The sequence below is a fragment of the Trichechus manatus genome, unplaced genomic scaffold (assembly GCF_000243295.1).
Source record: "Trichechus manatus latirostris isolate Lorelei unplaced genomic scaffold, TriManLat1.0 scaffold00072, whole genome shotgun sequence".
Classification (NCBI taxonomy): Eukaryota; Metazoa; Chordata; class Mammalia; order Sirenia; family Trichechidae; genus Trichechus; species Trichechus manatus.
In genome coordinates, this window is record NW_004444008.1 from 11,483,624 (window position 1) to 11,501,950 (window position 18,327).

At 51.4% G+C, this 18,327-nt stretch overlaps 1 protein-coding gene across 1 annotated transcript in view; it reads left to right on the top strand.

The window, feature by feature from the left end:
* Positions 1 to 18,327, top strand: part of LPCAT1 (lysophosphatidylcholine acyltransferase 1) — a 56,548-nt gene that overhangs the window by 35,576 nt on the left and 2,645 nt on the right. The window contains exons 9-12 of the mRNA XM_004380280.2: positions 4,808 to 4,933; positions 6,006 to 6,159; positions 9,293 to 9,391; positions 16,389 to 16,530. Coding sequence (XP_004380337.1) covers positions 4,808 to 4,933; positions 6,006 to 6,159; positions 9,293 to 9,391; positions 16,389 to 16,530 — 521 coding nt within the window. The remainder of the gene's footprint in view (positions 1 to 4,807; positions 4,934 to 6,005; positions 6,160 to 9,292; positions 9,392 to 16,388; positions 16,531 to 18,327) is intronic.

The following is an 18,327-nucleotide window of genomic DNA, read 5'->3' on the forward strand; positions in this document are numbered from 1 at the left end:
GGGTTTCAGGATTGTTGATTCTCTGTTTGGCTTAGTTTTTCGGATCTTTGTTGTGGAGGGACGGCGTGGTGCTTCTGCCTAGACCGCCATCTTGCCGGAGTCTCTCCTTCCATCTTCTTTTGATGCTTCTTGCATCATTCACCATTTTGCCCGTAGAATCCTTCAACATTGCAACTCGAGGCTTGAGGTTTTTCTTCAATTCTTTTAGCTTGAAAAATGCAGAGTGTGTTCTTTCCTTTTGGTTTTCTAACTCCAGGTCTTTGCACATTTCATTGTAATACTTTGCTTTGTCTTCTCGAGCCGCCCTTTGAAATCTTCTGTTCATCTCTTTTACTTCATCATTTCTTCCTTGTGCTTTAGCTACTCGATGTTCAGGAGCAAGTTTCAGTCTCTTCTGATGTCATCTCACAACTCGTCTGATCTTCAGTAATTAGTGTTCAGTGCATCATATCTATTCTTGAGATGGTCTCTAAATTCAGGTGGGATATAGGTAACGTTGTATTTTGGCACTTGTGGACTTGTTCTAATTTTATTCAGCTTCAGCTTAAAACTTGCATATGACCAATTGATGCTTCCAGCATCACGGCAACATGCAAGCCAGCACAGTACGACAGACTGACGGACAAGTGGTGGAACTATTCATTTAGGGAGTTTAATTATTTTTTTAAAATTTTTTGTGGTAGGAATATACATAACACAGCATTCACCAATTCAATATTTTTTCTGTTTACATTTCGGTGACACCCATTATATTAATCATTTGTGCAGTTGTCACCGGTATCCATTGCCAAGTTTTCCATCACCGTGAGCAGATTCTCAGTGCTTCCTAAGCAGTAAGTCCCCTTTCCCCCTTCCTGTCACCCTTGATAACCACTGATAAACTTTGGGTCTATGCATTTGCCTGTTCCAGATATTTCGTGTAAGTGGGATCATGCATTTGTCCTTTTGTGACTGACTTATTTCACTCTGCATGTTTTCAGGGTGCATCCATGTTGTAGCTTGCATCAGAGCTTCGTTTCTGTCTGTGGCTGAGTAATGGTCCATCGTGTGTATGTGTCACGTTATGTTTATCCATGTATCTGGTGATGGAAATCTAGGCCTTTTTTGGCTGTTGTGAATAGTGCTACAGTGGACTTTGGTATACCCGAACGATTATTAATATTTTAAAAACTGTATCACAAAGAAACTTACAGTGTGAAATGCTGTCCACACTAATGGAAGGAGAAGTGTTCTGTAGTCAGCAGGAAAAGGCAGCTAGCCCACCCGAAGGCCCCGGCCTCAACAACAGCACGCCGCCTCAAATCTGACCTAGAATCTCAGTGCAGCTCCCTCCGATCACAGATGAGGGATGTGAACCGGAGTCCCGCAGTTTGCCCATAGCAGTGGATACCCAGCTTGCTTCTCGTCCAGGCACCACTGGACAGCTGCTGGAGCCTGCGGCCGTGGCCACAGGAAGCGTGCCTGGAGACCTGGCCTGGTGGGGACCTGCCTGTGTGGACAGCCACCCACTGCCGTGTCTGACTCCATTCCCCTCCCCACCCCAGTTCTGTGTCCCCAAGGCTACACTGCTGATGGGTGCACGGAGGCACGGGTGGGATGGGACATAGGGCCCCCACTTCCCAGGTCCCTCCCACCAGTCCAGCAGCCCTGCCTCACTCACTCGAGCTCTGTCGTTATTGAACCCCAAGTTCCCCTCCTTGACACAGGTCCCCTGCATTCACTTCCCGCCCTTGCCTCCAGCCAGAGCCATGACCCTCTCCACAGACCCCTGCCTGACCAAGCGCCTCCTCTCTGGGCCTGTGCCAGCTCTTCCTCCTCCAGGGCTCTGGTCAGGTGCCAGTGACCAGGGTCAGCTGAAGTCTGACCTCTGCCATGGAGCGTCCGCCAGCTGGCTGTGTCAGTCTCCAGGAGGGCTGTCTGCATTCGGGTGCTGGGCCAGCGCTGGAGTTCCTGACGCCGCTGGGCTGGGGCTGAGACCGTGCATGTCTTGAGAGCCCCAAGGCTGCTGATGCTGTTGGTCCAGGCGCCTTTGAGACTCGTTGCTGTGCCCAGCGTCTTCAGATGGCACTGTGCGCCTTGGCTCTGACGTCTGAATCACATCATCCATATTCACCTGGCACGTGGCAAGTGCAGCCTGGTTACTGCTGTCCTTTTAGGACCAGCTCATCTGCCCAGAGGGTAGAAGGCAGGTCACAGAGTGTCTGTGCCCCAGGGTCCTGCCAGCTTCCACCTCTCAGCAGTCACAGACATCAAGTCGGAGGGAACCTTAATCTAGGGGACATGAGTCACCTGTGTGAGCCTGGCCTCGTGCACCCCAGGTCCCTCTGTGATTCGAGTTTCTCTGGGGATACGGGAGGAAGAGCAAATCTCAGGGATGAGAGAGTGCTAACGGGCCTCAGTGATTATTCTAGATCCTTCTGTCTAAAACAGATTTGGAGGAACTTGCCCATTTTTTTTCAGAGTTAGTGTAGAATGCTATTCACTTTCCTTTTTAGTAATTCAAAATCCTCCTTAAATCCTACTCTGTTTCTCCACGCACCATATTCTGTCACCCTGGGGAAGTTGGAGGGTCTAGTGTGGTCCCCACAAAGGAAATTGATGTTCTTTTGAATTACGGTATTGACAAAGAATATTGAATATACCATGGAATGCCAGAAGAAATAAGTCTGTCTTGGAAGAAGTACAACCAGAATGCTCCTTAGAAGGAGGATGGTGAGATTTCATCTCACATACTTTGGACATGTTAACAGCAGGGACCAACCCCTGGAGAAGGACTTCATGCTTGGTCAAGTAGAGGGTCAGCGAAAAAGAGGAAGACCCTCAAGGAGATGAAGACTTGAGTTAAGGATCCGCCTGCCGAGTCAAATGTACCTTCCAATATCTTTGTGCTTTGGGGTAGTTTTTAAAGGACTTCACATAGTTTTTAAAGGTCTTCACGTTGGCTCTTCTGGCACGTGGGCGGTTTGTTTTGCTTCCTTGAGTGGTTTCTAGAAGCACTGAGGGGCCAGGCCCTGGGTTACCCTGGGGGGACACCAAGTTGGGGTCTCAGTGCAGAGCCTCCAGTTCCTCTGAGGCCCTCCCAGGCTGTCCAGTCCAAGATTCCCACTTCTGGGCAGATGTGTTCGTGGCTCTGCCTTTCATCTTGGCCTCTGTCTCTGAGTTCCCTAGTGCTATACCACAACGAGTGTTTGTAACCAACAGAAATCAGTTTTCTCACAATTTAGGAGGCTAGGAGTCCAAATTCTGGGCACCACCCACAGGGGAAGGCACTCTCTGTCAGCCCTGGCGAAAGACCCTTGTCTCAGCTTCTGTAGCCCAGGCGTTCCTTCGCGTGACACCTGTCTTCCCCCTCCCATTTTTGCTGACTTCTGTGTCCGATCTACTTTTTGTGTCTCAGGAGTGATTAGGGTTAGGACCCACCCTGCACTGATAGGGGTCTCATTAACGTAACAAAGAAAGCATTACTTCCAGACCAGATTACGTCCACAGGTCTAGGGGTTAGGCTGCCAACACAGATTCTGGGGGGACATGATTCAGTCTGTAACACCTCCCATCTGTATTCATATTACTTTCCTTTTTTAACACTTAACTTAAAAAAAAAAGTATTTTGTGCAGACTGCAAAGTGAAAACTCTGAAACCTCAGAAAAAGCATCATTGACCATGCAGATGAAGCTACTTCTTAGATCCCACGGGGGTTGGAAATGTCTCTAGAAAACTCTCACCATCTCATGGACACAAAGTCCCCCGCGTGGATGGCTGGGGGTCTCAGAGCGGGCCCCGGCGAGGCATCAGTAGGCACCGCCCTGCACCGCTGTGGCTCTGTGTTACTCACATTGCTTCAGGAGATAACCCCTGTGGTGACCGGAGCCCCAAGCGGTGGCTGCTGCTTTTCTTTTTATTGCACTTTAGATGAAGGTTTACAGAGCAAATTAGTTTCTGATTAAACAGTTAATACATATATTGTTTTGTGACATTGGTTGCCAACCCTACAACATGTCAGCACTCTCCCCTTCTTGACCTTGGTCTCCTTATTACCAGCTTTCCTGTCCCCTCCTGCCTTCTCATTCCTGCCCCTGGGCTGATGTGCCCATTTAGTCTCATTTTGTTTTATGGCCCTGTCTAATCTTCGGCTGAAGGGTGAACCTCAGGAGGGAATTCACTGCTGAGTTAAAAGAGTGTCTGGGGGCCATACTCTCGGGGTTTCTCCAGTCTGTCAGGCCAGTCAGTCTGATCTTTTGTGTGTGTGTGAGTTAGAATTTCGTTCTGTATTTCCTCCAGCTCTGTCCGGGACCCTGTATTGTGATCCCTGTCAGAGCAGTCGGTGGTGGTAGCCGGGCACCATCTAGTTGTCCTGGACTCAGTCTGGTGGAGGCTGTGGTAGTTGTGGTCCATTAGTCCTTTGGACTAGTCTTTCCCTTGTGTCTTTGGTTTTCTTCATTCTCCCTTGCTGTAGACGGGGTGGGACCAGTGGAGGATCTTAGACAAGCGGCGCTGTTGTTTTTAACACAGCTGGCTCCTCACCCACCCTGACTTCCTCTAGTTGTTGGCAGGCCTTACCTCCTGCTGTCCCCACGCCTCAGCCCTCGCTCACAGCCCTTGCTCCATGTCTGCTGCACTGCTCCCAGGGTGCAGGCCCAGGAGGACACCCCCCTGCAGACTGCTAGGGGAGACACAACCTTCTCTGCCTTCAGACGTCCCAGCCCTGGGCCTTCCCCACGCTGTGACCTCGAGTGTCCCCAAGGGGCTGATGTGGGATGAGCCGCTGTACAGCAGGTGGGTTCAGAGTATCCCTCTTCTCTCCCACAGGGCCCTGGGCGTCTCTGTCACAGATTACACGTTTGAGGACTGCCAGCTGGCCCTGGCGGAAGGACAGCTCCGTCTCCCCTCAGACACTTGCCTTCTAGAATTTGCCAGGCTTGTGAGAGGCCTCGGGTGAGCTCCTGGCTTATTCTTGTTCATGAACGCTTAGTGAGAAATGGCCCACAGGTGCTGTGGTGGGCTTCAACAGTCTAGGCTCTGACAGGCCCTGCCAGGGCCTCTCCCCAGCTTTGTTTCCCAAGGCCCGGAACCCGGCTCGACCAGGCCTTCCAGCTAGAGACACTGTAGGCAGAAGTTCATGGGGAGCGTCAACAAAGAAATAGATTCCCTACCAGGGCGGAGTCTCTGGGTGGTGCACACAGTTAACGCGCTTGGCTGCTAACGGAAAGGTTGGAGGGTCGAGTCCACCCAGACATGCCTCGGAAGAAAGGCCTGGCGATGAGTTTCTGAAAAATGAGCTATGGAGAACCCTATGGAGCACAGTTCTACTCTGACACACCTGGGGTCACTAGAGTCGGAATCAGCTCAATGACCAAGAAAAGACCAGGTCCACTGAACCAGACCCTCCCAGCTTCGGCCCCAGCAAGCCAGACTTTTGTAAAGACCCCTGGGGTCTCTGCTTCAGTAGCTTCCACTTGGCCGGACTAGAGCACTGGCCCCGGGCCAGGCCGTCCCTGAGGCTAACAGCAGATACCCGGTCACTGCCGTCCTCTACAGAGCCACCACGTGGTTCCAGCGGCTCCTGCTTCAGGGCCAGGCTGCATGGACATACTGGAAGACCAGTGGTATAGACGCCTCTCTGGATGTGGAGGCCATGGCAGCCTCCCCTTCCCCCGCCCATTCCTCTGCAGCCCCAGCCCTGCGTCCCACCTGTAGCTGGTGGTAATGAGTGAGAAGCCAGAGCAGAGTGCGTACAGCTGCCCCCGCTGGCCCAGGTCACACGAGGCACCCACGCCTGAATCCACGGTGGTGGGTGGGGTACAACCCCGTTTAGACGCTTAGAAGAAATACGGCGGGCGCCTTCACGTGGTTAGAACAACTTTTCTTCAAAACGCACTCGCTGCTCTTTATATAAATAATTTTAATATTTTGTTCAGGTTTAAATATATATAACATTAAATCCCCTGTTTTTTAGTATTTTGTGCTTTTATTGGAAAAAAAGAAATCTTTCCCTCTTTTCGTTTAGACTAAAGCCAGAAAAACTTGAAAAAGATCTGGATAAATATTCAGAAAGCGCTAAACTGAAGAAGGGCCAGAAGATCGACCTGGCGGAGTTCGCCGCGTACCTGGAGGTCCCCATTTCCGACACGCTGGAGGGCATGTTCTCACTGTTTGACGAGGTGGGGGCTGTCGCTCGGGCGGTGGGGGGGCTTGGTGAAAACTCCAACTTTTGACAACCTAAATTGTTTTCATTATAAGATCAGCACATTTTAGACAATTTGGAGGCTAGAAAGCAGAAAACCACCCTTCATTGCCCAACGCTAGCCACCCAGGCTTATCGTTTTGGTAGGTTTCCTCCCATCCTTTTAAATGCATGTAGAAATTTGATTTTTAAATTAACCTTTCCTGATAAAAGTGTCAGGAGTTTGTTGTTGTTTGTTTTTATTTTTTAATCAGATTGCCAAAAAGCCTATTAATATCAAACAGCAGTTCCCAGCCAGCGTGGTCTCCCCATGGTCCCTTCCCCTGGGCCCACCGTTCACCCCACCAACGGGTCCTGGTCCCACTGGATTTTCTAGATAATGGGCTTCTTTCTCCGTTTACCAGTTTAGAGGCCGTCACCGGCTCTGTGTCTGCCTCAGGAGAGCCTCTCGCACAACCACCCCACTCCCCTCTCCACCAGCTGCGCGTGGTAACTAAGTCTTCAGTCCTGGTTAAGTGAGAAGTCAATGCTCATGTTACGCACCCAGTAATGCCCTGTGGTTGTTTCTATCCTTACAACACTTTTATTTTCCTGGAGTTAGTAACTGCATCGGTCTCAGTTATCTAGTGCTGCTGTAACAGAAATACCGCAAGTGGATGGCTTCAGCAAAGAGAAATTTATTCCCTCACAGTCTAGGAGGCTAAAAGTCTGAATTTATAGCGTCATCTCCAGGGAAAGACTTTCTCTCTCTGTCGGCCTCCGGGGAAAGGTCCTTGTCATGAGTCTTTCCCTGGTCTAGGAGCTTCCAAGCACAGACACCCCAGGTCCAAAGGACTGCTATTCTCCTGGCTCTTGTTTCTTGGTGGTATGAGGTCCCCCTGTCTCTCTGCTCACTTCTCTCTTTTCTATCTCAAAGATTGGCTTAAAACACAACCTAATCATGTAGATTGAGTCCTGCCTCATTAACATAATTGCCTCTAATCCTGCCTCATTAATATCATAGAAGTAGGATTTACAACACATAGGGAAATCACATCACATGACAAAATGGTGGACAATTACACAACACTGGGAATCGTGACCTAGCCAAGTTGATACACATTTTTGGGGGACACAATTCAATCCATAATGGCATCCTTTTAAAAAAGTCAGTTGTTTTCCACATACCTAGCCCCAATTTTCCTACCTGGTCCATCAGAACTGTTAAATGCCCATCTATGCTATTTTCCAAGCCAGCCAAAGGAAAATCCACGGTTGCTTTTTCCCCCATGGCCTTGCTCTGTCTTCTTCCCCTCTCCCCTGCCCCACCTGGACCTGCCACTCTGGCCACTTTGTAGCTGTCATGGGTGAGGGGAGCCTCCTCTCATCCTGGGTGCCTGGTGCCTTGTGGCAGCTCTGGGGACTCTCAGTCTTCTCCTTATTCTTGGGGTCCTGAAATGGCATCATGGGAACCTTTGTATCCATGGTGCCAGACACTGAGCAAGACTCACACCCCGGGCCTTCCCTCCTGCTGACTTTGTGACAAACCCCTCACCCACCATACCTCCTCTGCTCATTCTTCCTCAAGTTCTGATTGGCCATGTCCAACCTTGCAGGGTGCTTAGCTGGTCCTCTCTGCCCTTCCCTGTTCTCCCTCACGTCCTCTTTTCCTGTCTCCCTCTCATTATTTATTATTTCTGGGTCGTTTTGTGGGGCAGGGGGGTAGGTCTGTGCTTTTGGAGGTGCATTTCCCTTAGTTTGCTTTCAGAGTGCAATGTTCTGGGCACCTGGAGGTTTCTCTCAAAGCACTGGCCTTTGTGATAGGAATCAATATTGAAGTGCTATATGCAGTCTTTGAATAAAAGTTAATCTTTTTTGATGAATGAGGGCCACTTTTGATGAGTTGGGGCCGTGGTGGTGCAGTGGTTAAAGAGCTTAGTTGCTAACCAAAAGGTTGGCAATTAGAATCCATCACCCACTCCTTGGGAACCCTATAGTGCAGTTCTACTGTGTCCTATAGTGTCCTGTGAGTCAAAATCAACTCGATGGCAATGAGGTTTTTTTTTTTTTTTTTGATCAGTTAGCGACAGCATGCTAGAATTAGTCCACAAGGTCCCTTTTCTTTGTATTCTTCCCCATTTCTGTAAAAATGTGGCTCCCAGGGTGACGTGGGGACATATCCCTCAAGCCATGGGGGAAGCAGCCCCCGTACAGCATGGCCCCTGCACAGCGATCCTGTGCCCTGTCCGTATCCCCTGGCCCCATCTAGAATGTCCTTGTATTCACCAGAAACATACTCTCCATGTCCCCAGCTTCTCTGCTCATTCAGAGGAGTCACCTTCCACGCAGGGACCTACAGCACATCACCAGGGACAGTTAGCACGGAGCAGACTGGATGTCACAGCTGACAGTGCTGGGTGCTCAGCACCACGTTCAACTGCCGGAACCTTCTTTTCCTGATGCTCGATATTTTGCCATAAACAGTCCACATTCTCAGAGCCCAAATAGGAGCACTGGTGTTTACTGGTCTAATTTTCTAACGCAGAAGCCTTCAAAGGTGACAGCCCTTTTTGTATTTAAACACGTGGGGTTGCCGTGAGTCAGAATCGACTCAACGGCAATGGGTTTGGTTCTTGGTTTACGATTTACTATTGAGAAGCTTCATGTGGCAGTTCTGATGTTGTCATTGTTAGTTTCCATCAAGTCAATTCCGACTCACGGCAACCCCCCATGTACAGAGTAGAACTGCTTCATAGGGTTCTCAAAGCTGTGACCTTTCAGAAGCAGGTGGCGAGGCTCGTCTTCCAAGGCGCCTGTGGGTGGGTTTGAACTGCCAGCCTTTTGGCTAGTAGTCGAGCGCCTTCCTGTTCGTCACCCAGAGACTCCTGGGTGGTTCTGATAGACTTTGAACATTAATTGTAATGGCCCCAAAAAATGTAGGTGGGTGCAGTTGAGAAATTAGTGGGTTATGAATATTCTTGTGTAGGCTGTTTTCCTTTAGGCTGATACAACCAAGCAAGACTTAATTAACCCTTTAGTTATTACCCAGCAGGCAGTTTTTAAACACTGGCTTTTCCTATGTTCCGAAGGAGGTGGCCGGACTGTAACCTGAGGGTGTCTTTTTTCCACAGAGCGGCAGTGGCAAGATGGACCTACGGGAATATGTGATCGCCTTGTCTGTTGTCTGCAGACCGTCCAAGACTCTGGACACCATCCAGCTGGCATTCAAGGCAAGTGTCATTCGGTTGTGGAAAAATGAGACATGGATGATGTCAGGCCTGTGTAAGCGATCTTACTATGCTGGTGCTCAGAGGTAGGCAAATTCACAGGGTGAGTGCACAGTCCCCACAACGCTGCCCTCACTTCAGACACCAGCTGCAAGTTTGGGGGTCCCAGGGCCCCACCCTCACTTCTGACCAACTGGCTACACATCTGGGGGTTCCCACACCCCCTCAGTTTCTGTAACTCATGAGAACAACTCACAGAACCTCAGGGAAGAGCTATACTTATGTTTACAGGTATTACAGTAAAAACACACAAATCAGAACTAGCCAAAGGGATAGGGGCATGGGGTGAGGTCCCAAACGTGAAGCCTCTGTGTCCCTAGGGATGCGTCCCCCTCCTGGTGCACTGATGTAACACACAGAACACAGAAGATTACCAGCCAGGGAAGCTCACGGAGCTTCAGCTTCAGCCCCCAGTTTTTATTGGGGTTTCGTTACATAGGCGTGCTTGAGTGAACCACTGGCCATGTGACCGAACTCAGTCTCCAGCCCCCTCCCCTCCCTGGAGGTCAGGCTGATACTACGCAGCCCAAAGCCCCAACCTCTTCACTGCACGGCGAGCCCCTACCGCGTCACCTCCTTAGCATAAGCTATCAGGTGGGGCCCAAGGGTCCACCGTGAATAGCGGACTCGCCTAGCACTCGGGAAATTCCAAAGATTGAGGAGCTGCCTCCCAGGACGGCCAGAGTCTTTGTGACACATTTGGTAGATTTCCTACTCGCCTACCTTTTATTTTCACGTAAGCTTGGGTCAGTCCTTGTTTTTAAAATGCCAATAAACCTCAGAGAATCTGTTTCCTCCTGGGATTAACAATGCACAGTCGTAACACAGGCATGGAGCAGGGGCTTCCTGAGTGCCAGGTACCTGGGTGGGGCTGCTGGGTGCCCCTGTCCCTCGTGCTGCAGGACCTCCACCCATCATTACCTCTCACCAGCCCATTGGCCATGGTGGGAAGCAGTGCTCAGAGAGCTAAGGAGCTGCCCCAGCTCAGCTCAGAGTTTGGGGTCAACCCAAGGTTGAGCCATTCTCCACAGGACAGCAGAGTGCAGGGATTCTGGGAGTGACGGGGTCCCGGCCCACCTGCAGAATCACGTGCCTTACCTAGACCTAGGATGGAGTCAGTTCCAGCTTTGCCCATCAGGGAAACACATCGGGTACTTCTTCAAGGTGTGATTCACACTAGCCAGACTCACACAAGCGTGTTGTGTGAGCCAAGCTGCCTGGATCTCACTGCTTGGGAAACCTGTGTCTCACTTCAACCCCAGTGTATCCACTCCACAGCCACCCTGGGAAATTCAGCACAGTCCTCCTAGGGCTTACGTGTAATTAACTGCATGATGTAAGCATTTGGTAGCACCATATAGGGAAACCTGACCTACCTTGTCCAAACAAAGGCTCTGCCAGCCTGAGCAGGCTACTTCTGAGGGCTTATGGCTACCCTGCTGCCTCAGCTTCACTGGGCATCCACACTATGATGGGCCCTGCCCCAGAAACTGTGGGGCCACTGTGTGGAGTACCTAATATGACAGCGTGGGTCGGGGGGACCCATTTCCTGATGGAGGTTGACAGTCTTCCTGGCGAGGTGCTGAGGGTCTCACCTGTGGGGAGCAGATAACAGACTGCAGAAGGAGGTGCTGGGTTGAGGAATGCTCTCTGGAGAGGTTGACCTCACCTATGGGTGGAGCACATATTGCCAGTCAGGGGAGGGCAGGACCACGGGGCTGTCAGATCCTCTGTGGACACCATGAGCCGCTCTCTCGGGAAGGCCTCACACCATAGCTAACAGTGACCACCTCGGGGTCAGGAATGGTGATCCCCTTTCTCAGGCTGGCTCTGTAAAGCAGGCCAGGCCCGCGCACGTGCACTGGCCCAGGGTCGCGTGGACAAGCTGTGTCCCCACAGCAGTGCCAGAGTGGCCTGCTGTGCAGGCCTTGTGACCATGCCAGCCTGTTTTGCCGATGTCCACACGGTCTGGACTTGCGGGTTAAGTGGCTTGCCTCATTCTCACACCCTTGTAGGGCGCCGCCCTCTCGTCCCTGCCTGCAGCCTGTACCCTTCACATTGTCACCGTTTGCAAATCACATGGCCGCTGTCCTGTCTGATGCCCCGACACATGCCCTGAGCCCCTCAGAGCACGTTCAGGGTGGGGTTTGCAGGGTTAGCACGTGGGAGCTGGGGCAGCAAGGTCTTACACGGAGCGCTTTTGTAACAGAAATGAGCGTGATTGTATCAGCATGTTGCCTTGGAGGCATAAATGTGTTATTGCTGTTGTTCTTGTTGGATCCTGTTGAGTTGATCCCAACTCATAGCGACCCCAAGTGACAGAGTAGAACTGCCCCATAGAGTTTTCTTGGCTATAATCTTTATGGAAGCAGATCACCAGCTTTTTCTCCTGCGGAGCCACTGGATGGGGTCGAACTGCCAGCCTTTCACTTAGCAGCCAGGCGCTTAACTGCCGCACCATGTAGGACTTCCGTATTTTACAATTAAAAGTTCTCCCGGGCTGATTGCTGAGATACTGAATCATGTTTACGATAAACCCGTTGCCGTCGAGTGGATTCCAACTCATAGCGACCCTATAGGACAGAGTAGAACTACCCGATAGGGTTTCCAAGGAGCAGCTGGTGGATTCGACCTGCCAGCCTTTTGGTTAGCAGCTGAGCTCTTAACCACTGCGCCACCAGGGCTCCATATTTATGATAGCACTGAAAATTCCAGAGACACGTGCAGATGCTGGTGACATTCCTGAAGTAGAGCTCTCAAGCATTTTTGGGTCCCTTGTTTTTGCTTTCTTTCTGCGTTATTATTACATGAAACCTTAAGATGTGGTCGTGGTAGAAATCCTAACAGCTCAGAAAGGTGGGAAATGAAAACCCAGAGGGCTCTCTCTGCTCTGTTGTGACCCCTGTCCTTCTCAGCCTTTCTCATACATTCCTCTAGAATAAATTTCTGGAAGCAGAAATATTATGTACAGTAAAACCTGCAAGAGCCAGAACTCACCAGGACTGCCTTGTTTTTTTCCAGGTCTCGCAAGTTTTCTGCCTTTGACAGGGTGCAGTCACCACTTTTCTATCGCTGTCTGTTATTGGAAAATATTTGAGTTTCCCTTCGCTGACCGGTTTCCACATTACACAGGTTCCGGCTTTCACAGGTTTTACTATACTGGTAGTCCCCAAGTTGCAACGGGACTCCATTCTGACAACTCTGTTGTGAGTCAGTTCTGATGTAAGTCACATGCCTTTTTTTATTTTAAGTTTTCATTTTTATTGTATTTTATTATCAGTATCTTTGCAAATCTGATCATTGGGGGTTGGCGTGAGAGTGATAGCATCAGCAAACTATACACTGCAACATTGTATGTGGTACATATTCCCAACGATAAGATGTACCGAAAAAAAGGACGGTCCTAAGTGTGATTCATTGTAACTCGAATACACCACAAGTCGGGGACTACCTGTATATAGCACTGTTTTTTTTTTCAGAACTAAAACTGCAAAGCTGGCAGCAGAATATTCATGCTCACTCAGATATCGTGTCCCCGGTGAAGCAGCTGCATGACCACTAGGTGGGGTAGGAAGCCTAGGTTGCACTGCCCCTAGAGGGTGAAGGGGTATAGTGAATAGAGGCAGGCCAGCGGGAGGCAGAGAAAGGTGCCTTGGGTTTTGGCTGGGTCAGTTGTGAGCTTCCAGTAGCACCCGAATGGACTTAGTATGCAGATACTTGCTTCAACAAGTCTAAAGGTAGGAGAAAACTTGGGGCCCAAGACGCAGATTACAGTTGCCGGCAGGTTAAGGCGGTGTTTGAAGCCAGGGGTTCCCAGGAGGGCACCTGGGGAGGGAGAGCTGCCCAGCAGAGGTAGGGCCGTGAGAAAGCGTGCTGTCAGACAAGCCAGTATCCACGGGGGACAGGGAATCCTCGATGGTCAGGAGGGAATGCTGTGGCAGAAGTCCAAATTGGGCACGGTCAGCCAGGTCAGATGGCACACAGGCGGAGGTCAGAGAAGGCTGGCTCATTCGCTCCACCCAGCAAACATCTATGACCGCCCACGTGGCGCCTGCAGTTCTCAAGGCACGGGGATCAGCGCTGAAGGGACACACAGACGTCCTGCCCCAGAGAGCCCCCCTCTGAATGGGAGGAGGGGGCAGAGTGTAAACTAGAAAGTACCACACAGGGTGTAGGTGTGGGTTTGTTGGAGCACAGTGCAGAGGTGAGAGAAAGAAGGCTCGGGAGGGGCGTGGCGCTGAGAGCAGAGGTGCCGCAGGCAGAGGGGACGGACCAGACCAGGGCGTGACCACTTAGCCACTGTGATCTTGGTAAGAGATGACTCTGGTTGAAGAAAGATTGGGAGGTGGGGTGAGGGAAGGGAGGCCCAGGGTTCAGAAGGCAGGAGACACTGGGCATGCTCATGTCCTGACAGGAGGTCACTGAGAGACCACGGAACAAGAAGGGGGATTAACTGCAGAGGCCAGCCTTGATGGGCATGGGGAGGGCACAGACTCCATGACCCGGGGTGGGGTGGACGCAGGCCCAGGACCTGGAGCCTGTTCCGGTTCTGCCCTGGACAGGGAGCCCACGGGCACTTTCCGAGAGGCAGACCGAGGGCTGGGCTCTGAGTGGGTGAGTCTGTGACAGGGGTCCCCAGATCAGACTCATATGAAACAGAGGTGCGGAGAGAGACTGCAGAGTCGGGCAGGGGTCAGTGATATGCACAGAGATGAAAGTCTGGAGCTTGGCGGGGTGGGGGGTGGGGAGCTGCAGACCTGGCTGAGCAGAGGCTGGAGCACAGGTGTTCTGAGGCACCTGTCCACAGGTGATGGCCTCTTAACCCTTCTGCAGCCCCTGGTCTAGGCAGAGCAGACGAGCCTCCCTCCCCAGAACTGTGGTGTGGTCTCCTGGGCCCAGCAGGAGGAGGAGGGCTAGCGATGGGCGGGGTTCCAGGTGCCCACCACTCCCCAGTTCCCACCCTGACCCACAGAGCACCCCCAGCACCCTCAGCACCTCCCACTCCTCTCCTCCCTGTGTCCCCATTTCATCTTGGCGTCCTTACAACTTCTCTCTCGTCACCCACCTGTTTTCTTGCGATTTCTAACAGCTGGTTCAAGGTATTAGTGCTGTAGACATGTTCCCTATAACATGTATCCCTAAAGGCAAATGCCCTCAAGGAAATTCTGAAAGCAGGACATGACGCTCCAGACTTTCCTTGTGGCCCACCCATCCTTTGGGAAATAGGGTCACTTCTATTGTTTCTGAGGTAGAGCTTCCTAACCGAGCTAAATATTCACCTTTTAATCTCATTATGGAAACCCTGGTGGCATAGTGGTTAAGAGCTACAGCTGCTAACCAAAAGGTCTGCAGTTCATATCTACCAGCTGCTCCTTGGAAACTATGGGGCAGTTCTGCTCTGTCCTATAGGGTCTCTATGAGTCGGAATCAACTTGACAGCAATGCGTTCGTTTTTTGGGTTTTTTTTTTTTAAATCTCATTATGGAGCCCTGGTGGCACAGTGGTTAAGCATTCAGCTGCTAACCAAAAGTTCAGCGGTTCAAATCCACCCAGCTCTCCTTGGAAACCCTATGGGGCAGTTCTACTCTGTCCTATAGGGTCCCTGCGAGTTGGAATCGACTCAATGCCGTGGTTTTTTTTTAATCTCATTGTGACAGCCCTGGTGGTGGAACAGTAAAGCGCTCTACTGTTAACTGAAAGGGTGGTGGCTCAAACCCACACAGCAAACTGCTTCTATAAAGATCACAGCCTAGAAAACCCTATGGGGCAATTCTCTGTAACACACGGGGTCAGTGTGAGTTGGAATCGACTCAACAGCACCTAACAACAACAGTCTCACTGTGAGTAGCTTGGTGGTACAAACGGTTAACACACTCAGCTGCTAACCGAAAGGTTGGAGGTTGGAGTCCACCTAGAGGCACCTCAGAAGAAAGGCCTGGAGATCTACTTCTGGAGCATTAGCCACTGAAAACCCTACGGAGCACAGTTCCACTCTGACACGTGTGGGGTCGCCATGAGTCAGTTGATTTGATGGCAACTGGTACTGTTAATCTCATTGTACTTACTGATTTCTGAGTGAGTGAGTTACCGGATAGGGGCCAGTAGAGTCTGTGTCTGTGGGTCAAAAAGTATTTGCTGAGTGTCCACAAAGTGTTAGGAGCACACTGGGGGCCCAAGTCCCTGAGAGTTAACAACGCAGCTCTGCTCTGATAGCGCCCACGTCCACCCTGTGACCTGCAGGCTCCTGTCCCAGATGCTCATGTCCTGGCGATCCTGGGAGGGTGAGACCAGGCCTGCTGGAGAGCTGGGACAGTCCTGTGGGGAAAATCTGGCCCAGCCCTGGACAGGCTGGCTGGGCGGGTGCAGAGGGAGTGGCTGAGCATGAAGGTTCCCTGTCTTAGTCATCTAGTGTTGCTCTAACAGAAACACCACAAGTGGATGGCTTTAACAGAGAAGTTTATTCTCTCACAGTCCAGTAGGCTACAAGTCCAAATTCAGGGCATCAGCTCCAGGAGAAGGCTTTCTCTCTCTGTCAGCTCTGGAAAAAGGTCCGTGTAATACATCAGTCTTTCCTTGGTCTGGGAGCTTCTCAGCACAGGAACCTCAGGTCCAAAGGACGTGCTCTGCTCCCGGCCCTGCTTTCTTGGTGGTATGAGGTTCCCATGTGTCTCTGCTCGCTTCTCTCTTTTATACCTCAAAAGAGATTGGACTAAGACTATCTAATCTTGTAAACCTCCTCAGTATAACCTCATCGTGGTGATAGAATTTACAACACATAAGGAGATCACGTATAACCTCATCAGAGTGATAGAGTTTACAATACATAAGGAAATCACATCAGATTACACAATCATACAGTACTGGGAATCATGACCCAGCCAAGTTGACAGATATTTTTGGGGGACACAATTCAATCCATGACATTCCCCTTTGCTCGTAGATGTACGCGTCGCAGGAGGACGGCTGCATAAACGAGCGAGACCTGTCCTGCATCCTGAAGACGGCCGTGGGTGTGGCGGAGCTTCCTGTGGCGGACCTCTTCAGTGCCATCGATGAAGACGAGAAGGGAAGAATCTCCTTTGGTGAGTAGCCCTGAAGTGGGGTTAAGGTCCCGGGGCAGGGGTAGGGAAAAGTTAAGGTGTCCCCGCTGAGCAGGCAGGGTGCATGGAGGCCCCCACCCTCTTCACCAGCCTGCCCATTTCCTTGGCAACACCAAAACTGCTTTCCTCAAAGGAAGATTCTGTCAGGAAGCCAGCAGGGATGGGTAGGGGGCTTGCAAATCTCATTTCTTCAAATGTTTAATGAAACCCAATCCCGAACATGTTCTGAAGCTTAGAGCCCGTTATAGACACTGTGTCCACCCAGGGCTGCGGGCCGTGTGGGCTGTGCCCAGTGGCAACTCCTGGGTCTGCGGCCAGGGTCCTGGGTGTGGGAGGGGTGAGTCCACGGCCGCTCAGAGGGTGTCCTTCCACCCTGAGGGGCTCCAGTGTTGTCACCAGGCAGCCATGCCACAGGCGTGCACCCACTTAGCCGCGCCAGGGTTATCCGCAGGGAGGGCACCCGAGGACCAGTGCAGACGCTCTTCCTGGCTGTGAGCTCACCTCTCTGGGATGTGTCACTGGGTCACTAGTACAATGACGGCATTTCTGGAGCACAGGCAGCTGATGGCAGAGGCAGGGACTGTGACCAGGCCCAGAGCAAGAAGTGGCAAGGTTTTAAATCGCTGTGGACAGGGAGCAAAGCTGTCCCATGTGGTGACTCCCTCCCATCTGAGTGTGGATGAGGGCCAGTGCGAGAATCAGGGCAACACTGCGAGGCTTTCAACCCCCCTGCTCCGCGCCCACCCCCCGCCCCCCGTGCACACGGTGGGCTTCTCCGTACCCCATCCCCCATCACAGTGGGCGCAGTGGCCCGGCTTTGGAGGACTGTCTTAAGTAAATGCGAAATCGTCCATGAAAGCACCAAGAGCTCCCTGGCAAGGTTGGGAGAAGGGCGTGGGGTCTGGGGACCTGGGACAGAGTGGGGCCGACATCCCAAGATGACAGATTCTCAGGAAACTTCTCTAAGGAGAGCACCTGAGCCAAGCGAGCTGGTGCAGACCCAGGAACGAGGGCCCGGAACCTGTGCAGAGACGCTGAGGCAGCCTGCCAGCACGGGCACCAGCATGCCCGTTTCCGAGTCAGTGTGTCTCGTCATCTTTCTGACCAACGACATCTCTGGATGGTCATTGTTCCTAGCTTGTTCAGATGTGTTCTTAAAGCGGTGTCCAATTGTCACTGTGCGTGTGTCTATGTAGTGTGTTGTGTGGTCTGTGTGGTGTGCTGTGTGCATGTGTGGTGTGTGTGTGTGTGGTGTGTGTCTGTGTGTGTGTAGTATGTGTGTCTGTGGTACATGCGCGTATGTGTGGTGTGGTACGTGTATGTCTGAGTGTGGTGTGTTGTGTGTGTCTGTGTGGGGTGTTTGTGTGTTGTGTATCTGTGTCTGTGGTGTGGGTGTGTCTGGTATACGTATGTGTATGTATGATGTGTATGTGTCTGTGGTCTGTGTATCTGTGGGGGGGATGTGTGTCTATGGCTGTGTGTGTTGTGTGTATGTATGTGTGTCTGTGTGGTGTGTGTGGTGTGTGTGTGGTATGTATGTATTTGTGTCTGTGGTGTGTATGTGTGTGTGTCTGTGGTGTGTGTATGTATGTGTCTGTTGTGTGTGGTGTGTGTGTGTGGTATGTATGTATTTGTGTCTGGTGTGTATGTGTGTGTGTCTGTGGTGTGTGTATGTATGTCTGTGGTGTGTGGTGTGTGTGTGGTATGTATGTATTTGTGTCTGTGGTGTGTGTGCTGTGCGTCTGTGGTACGTATGTATGTGTGTCTGTGTGGTGTGTG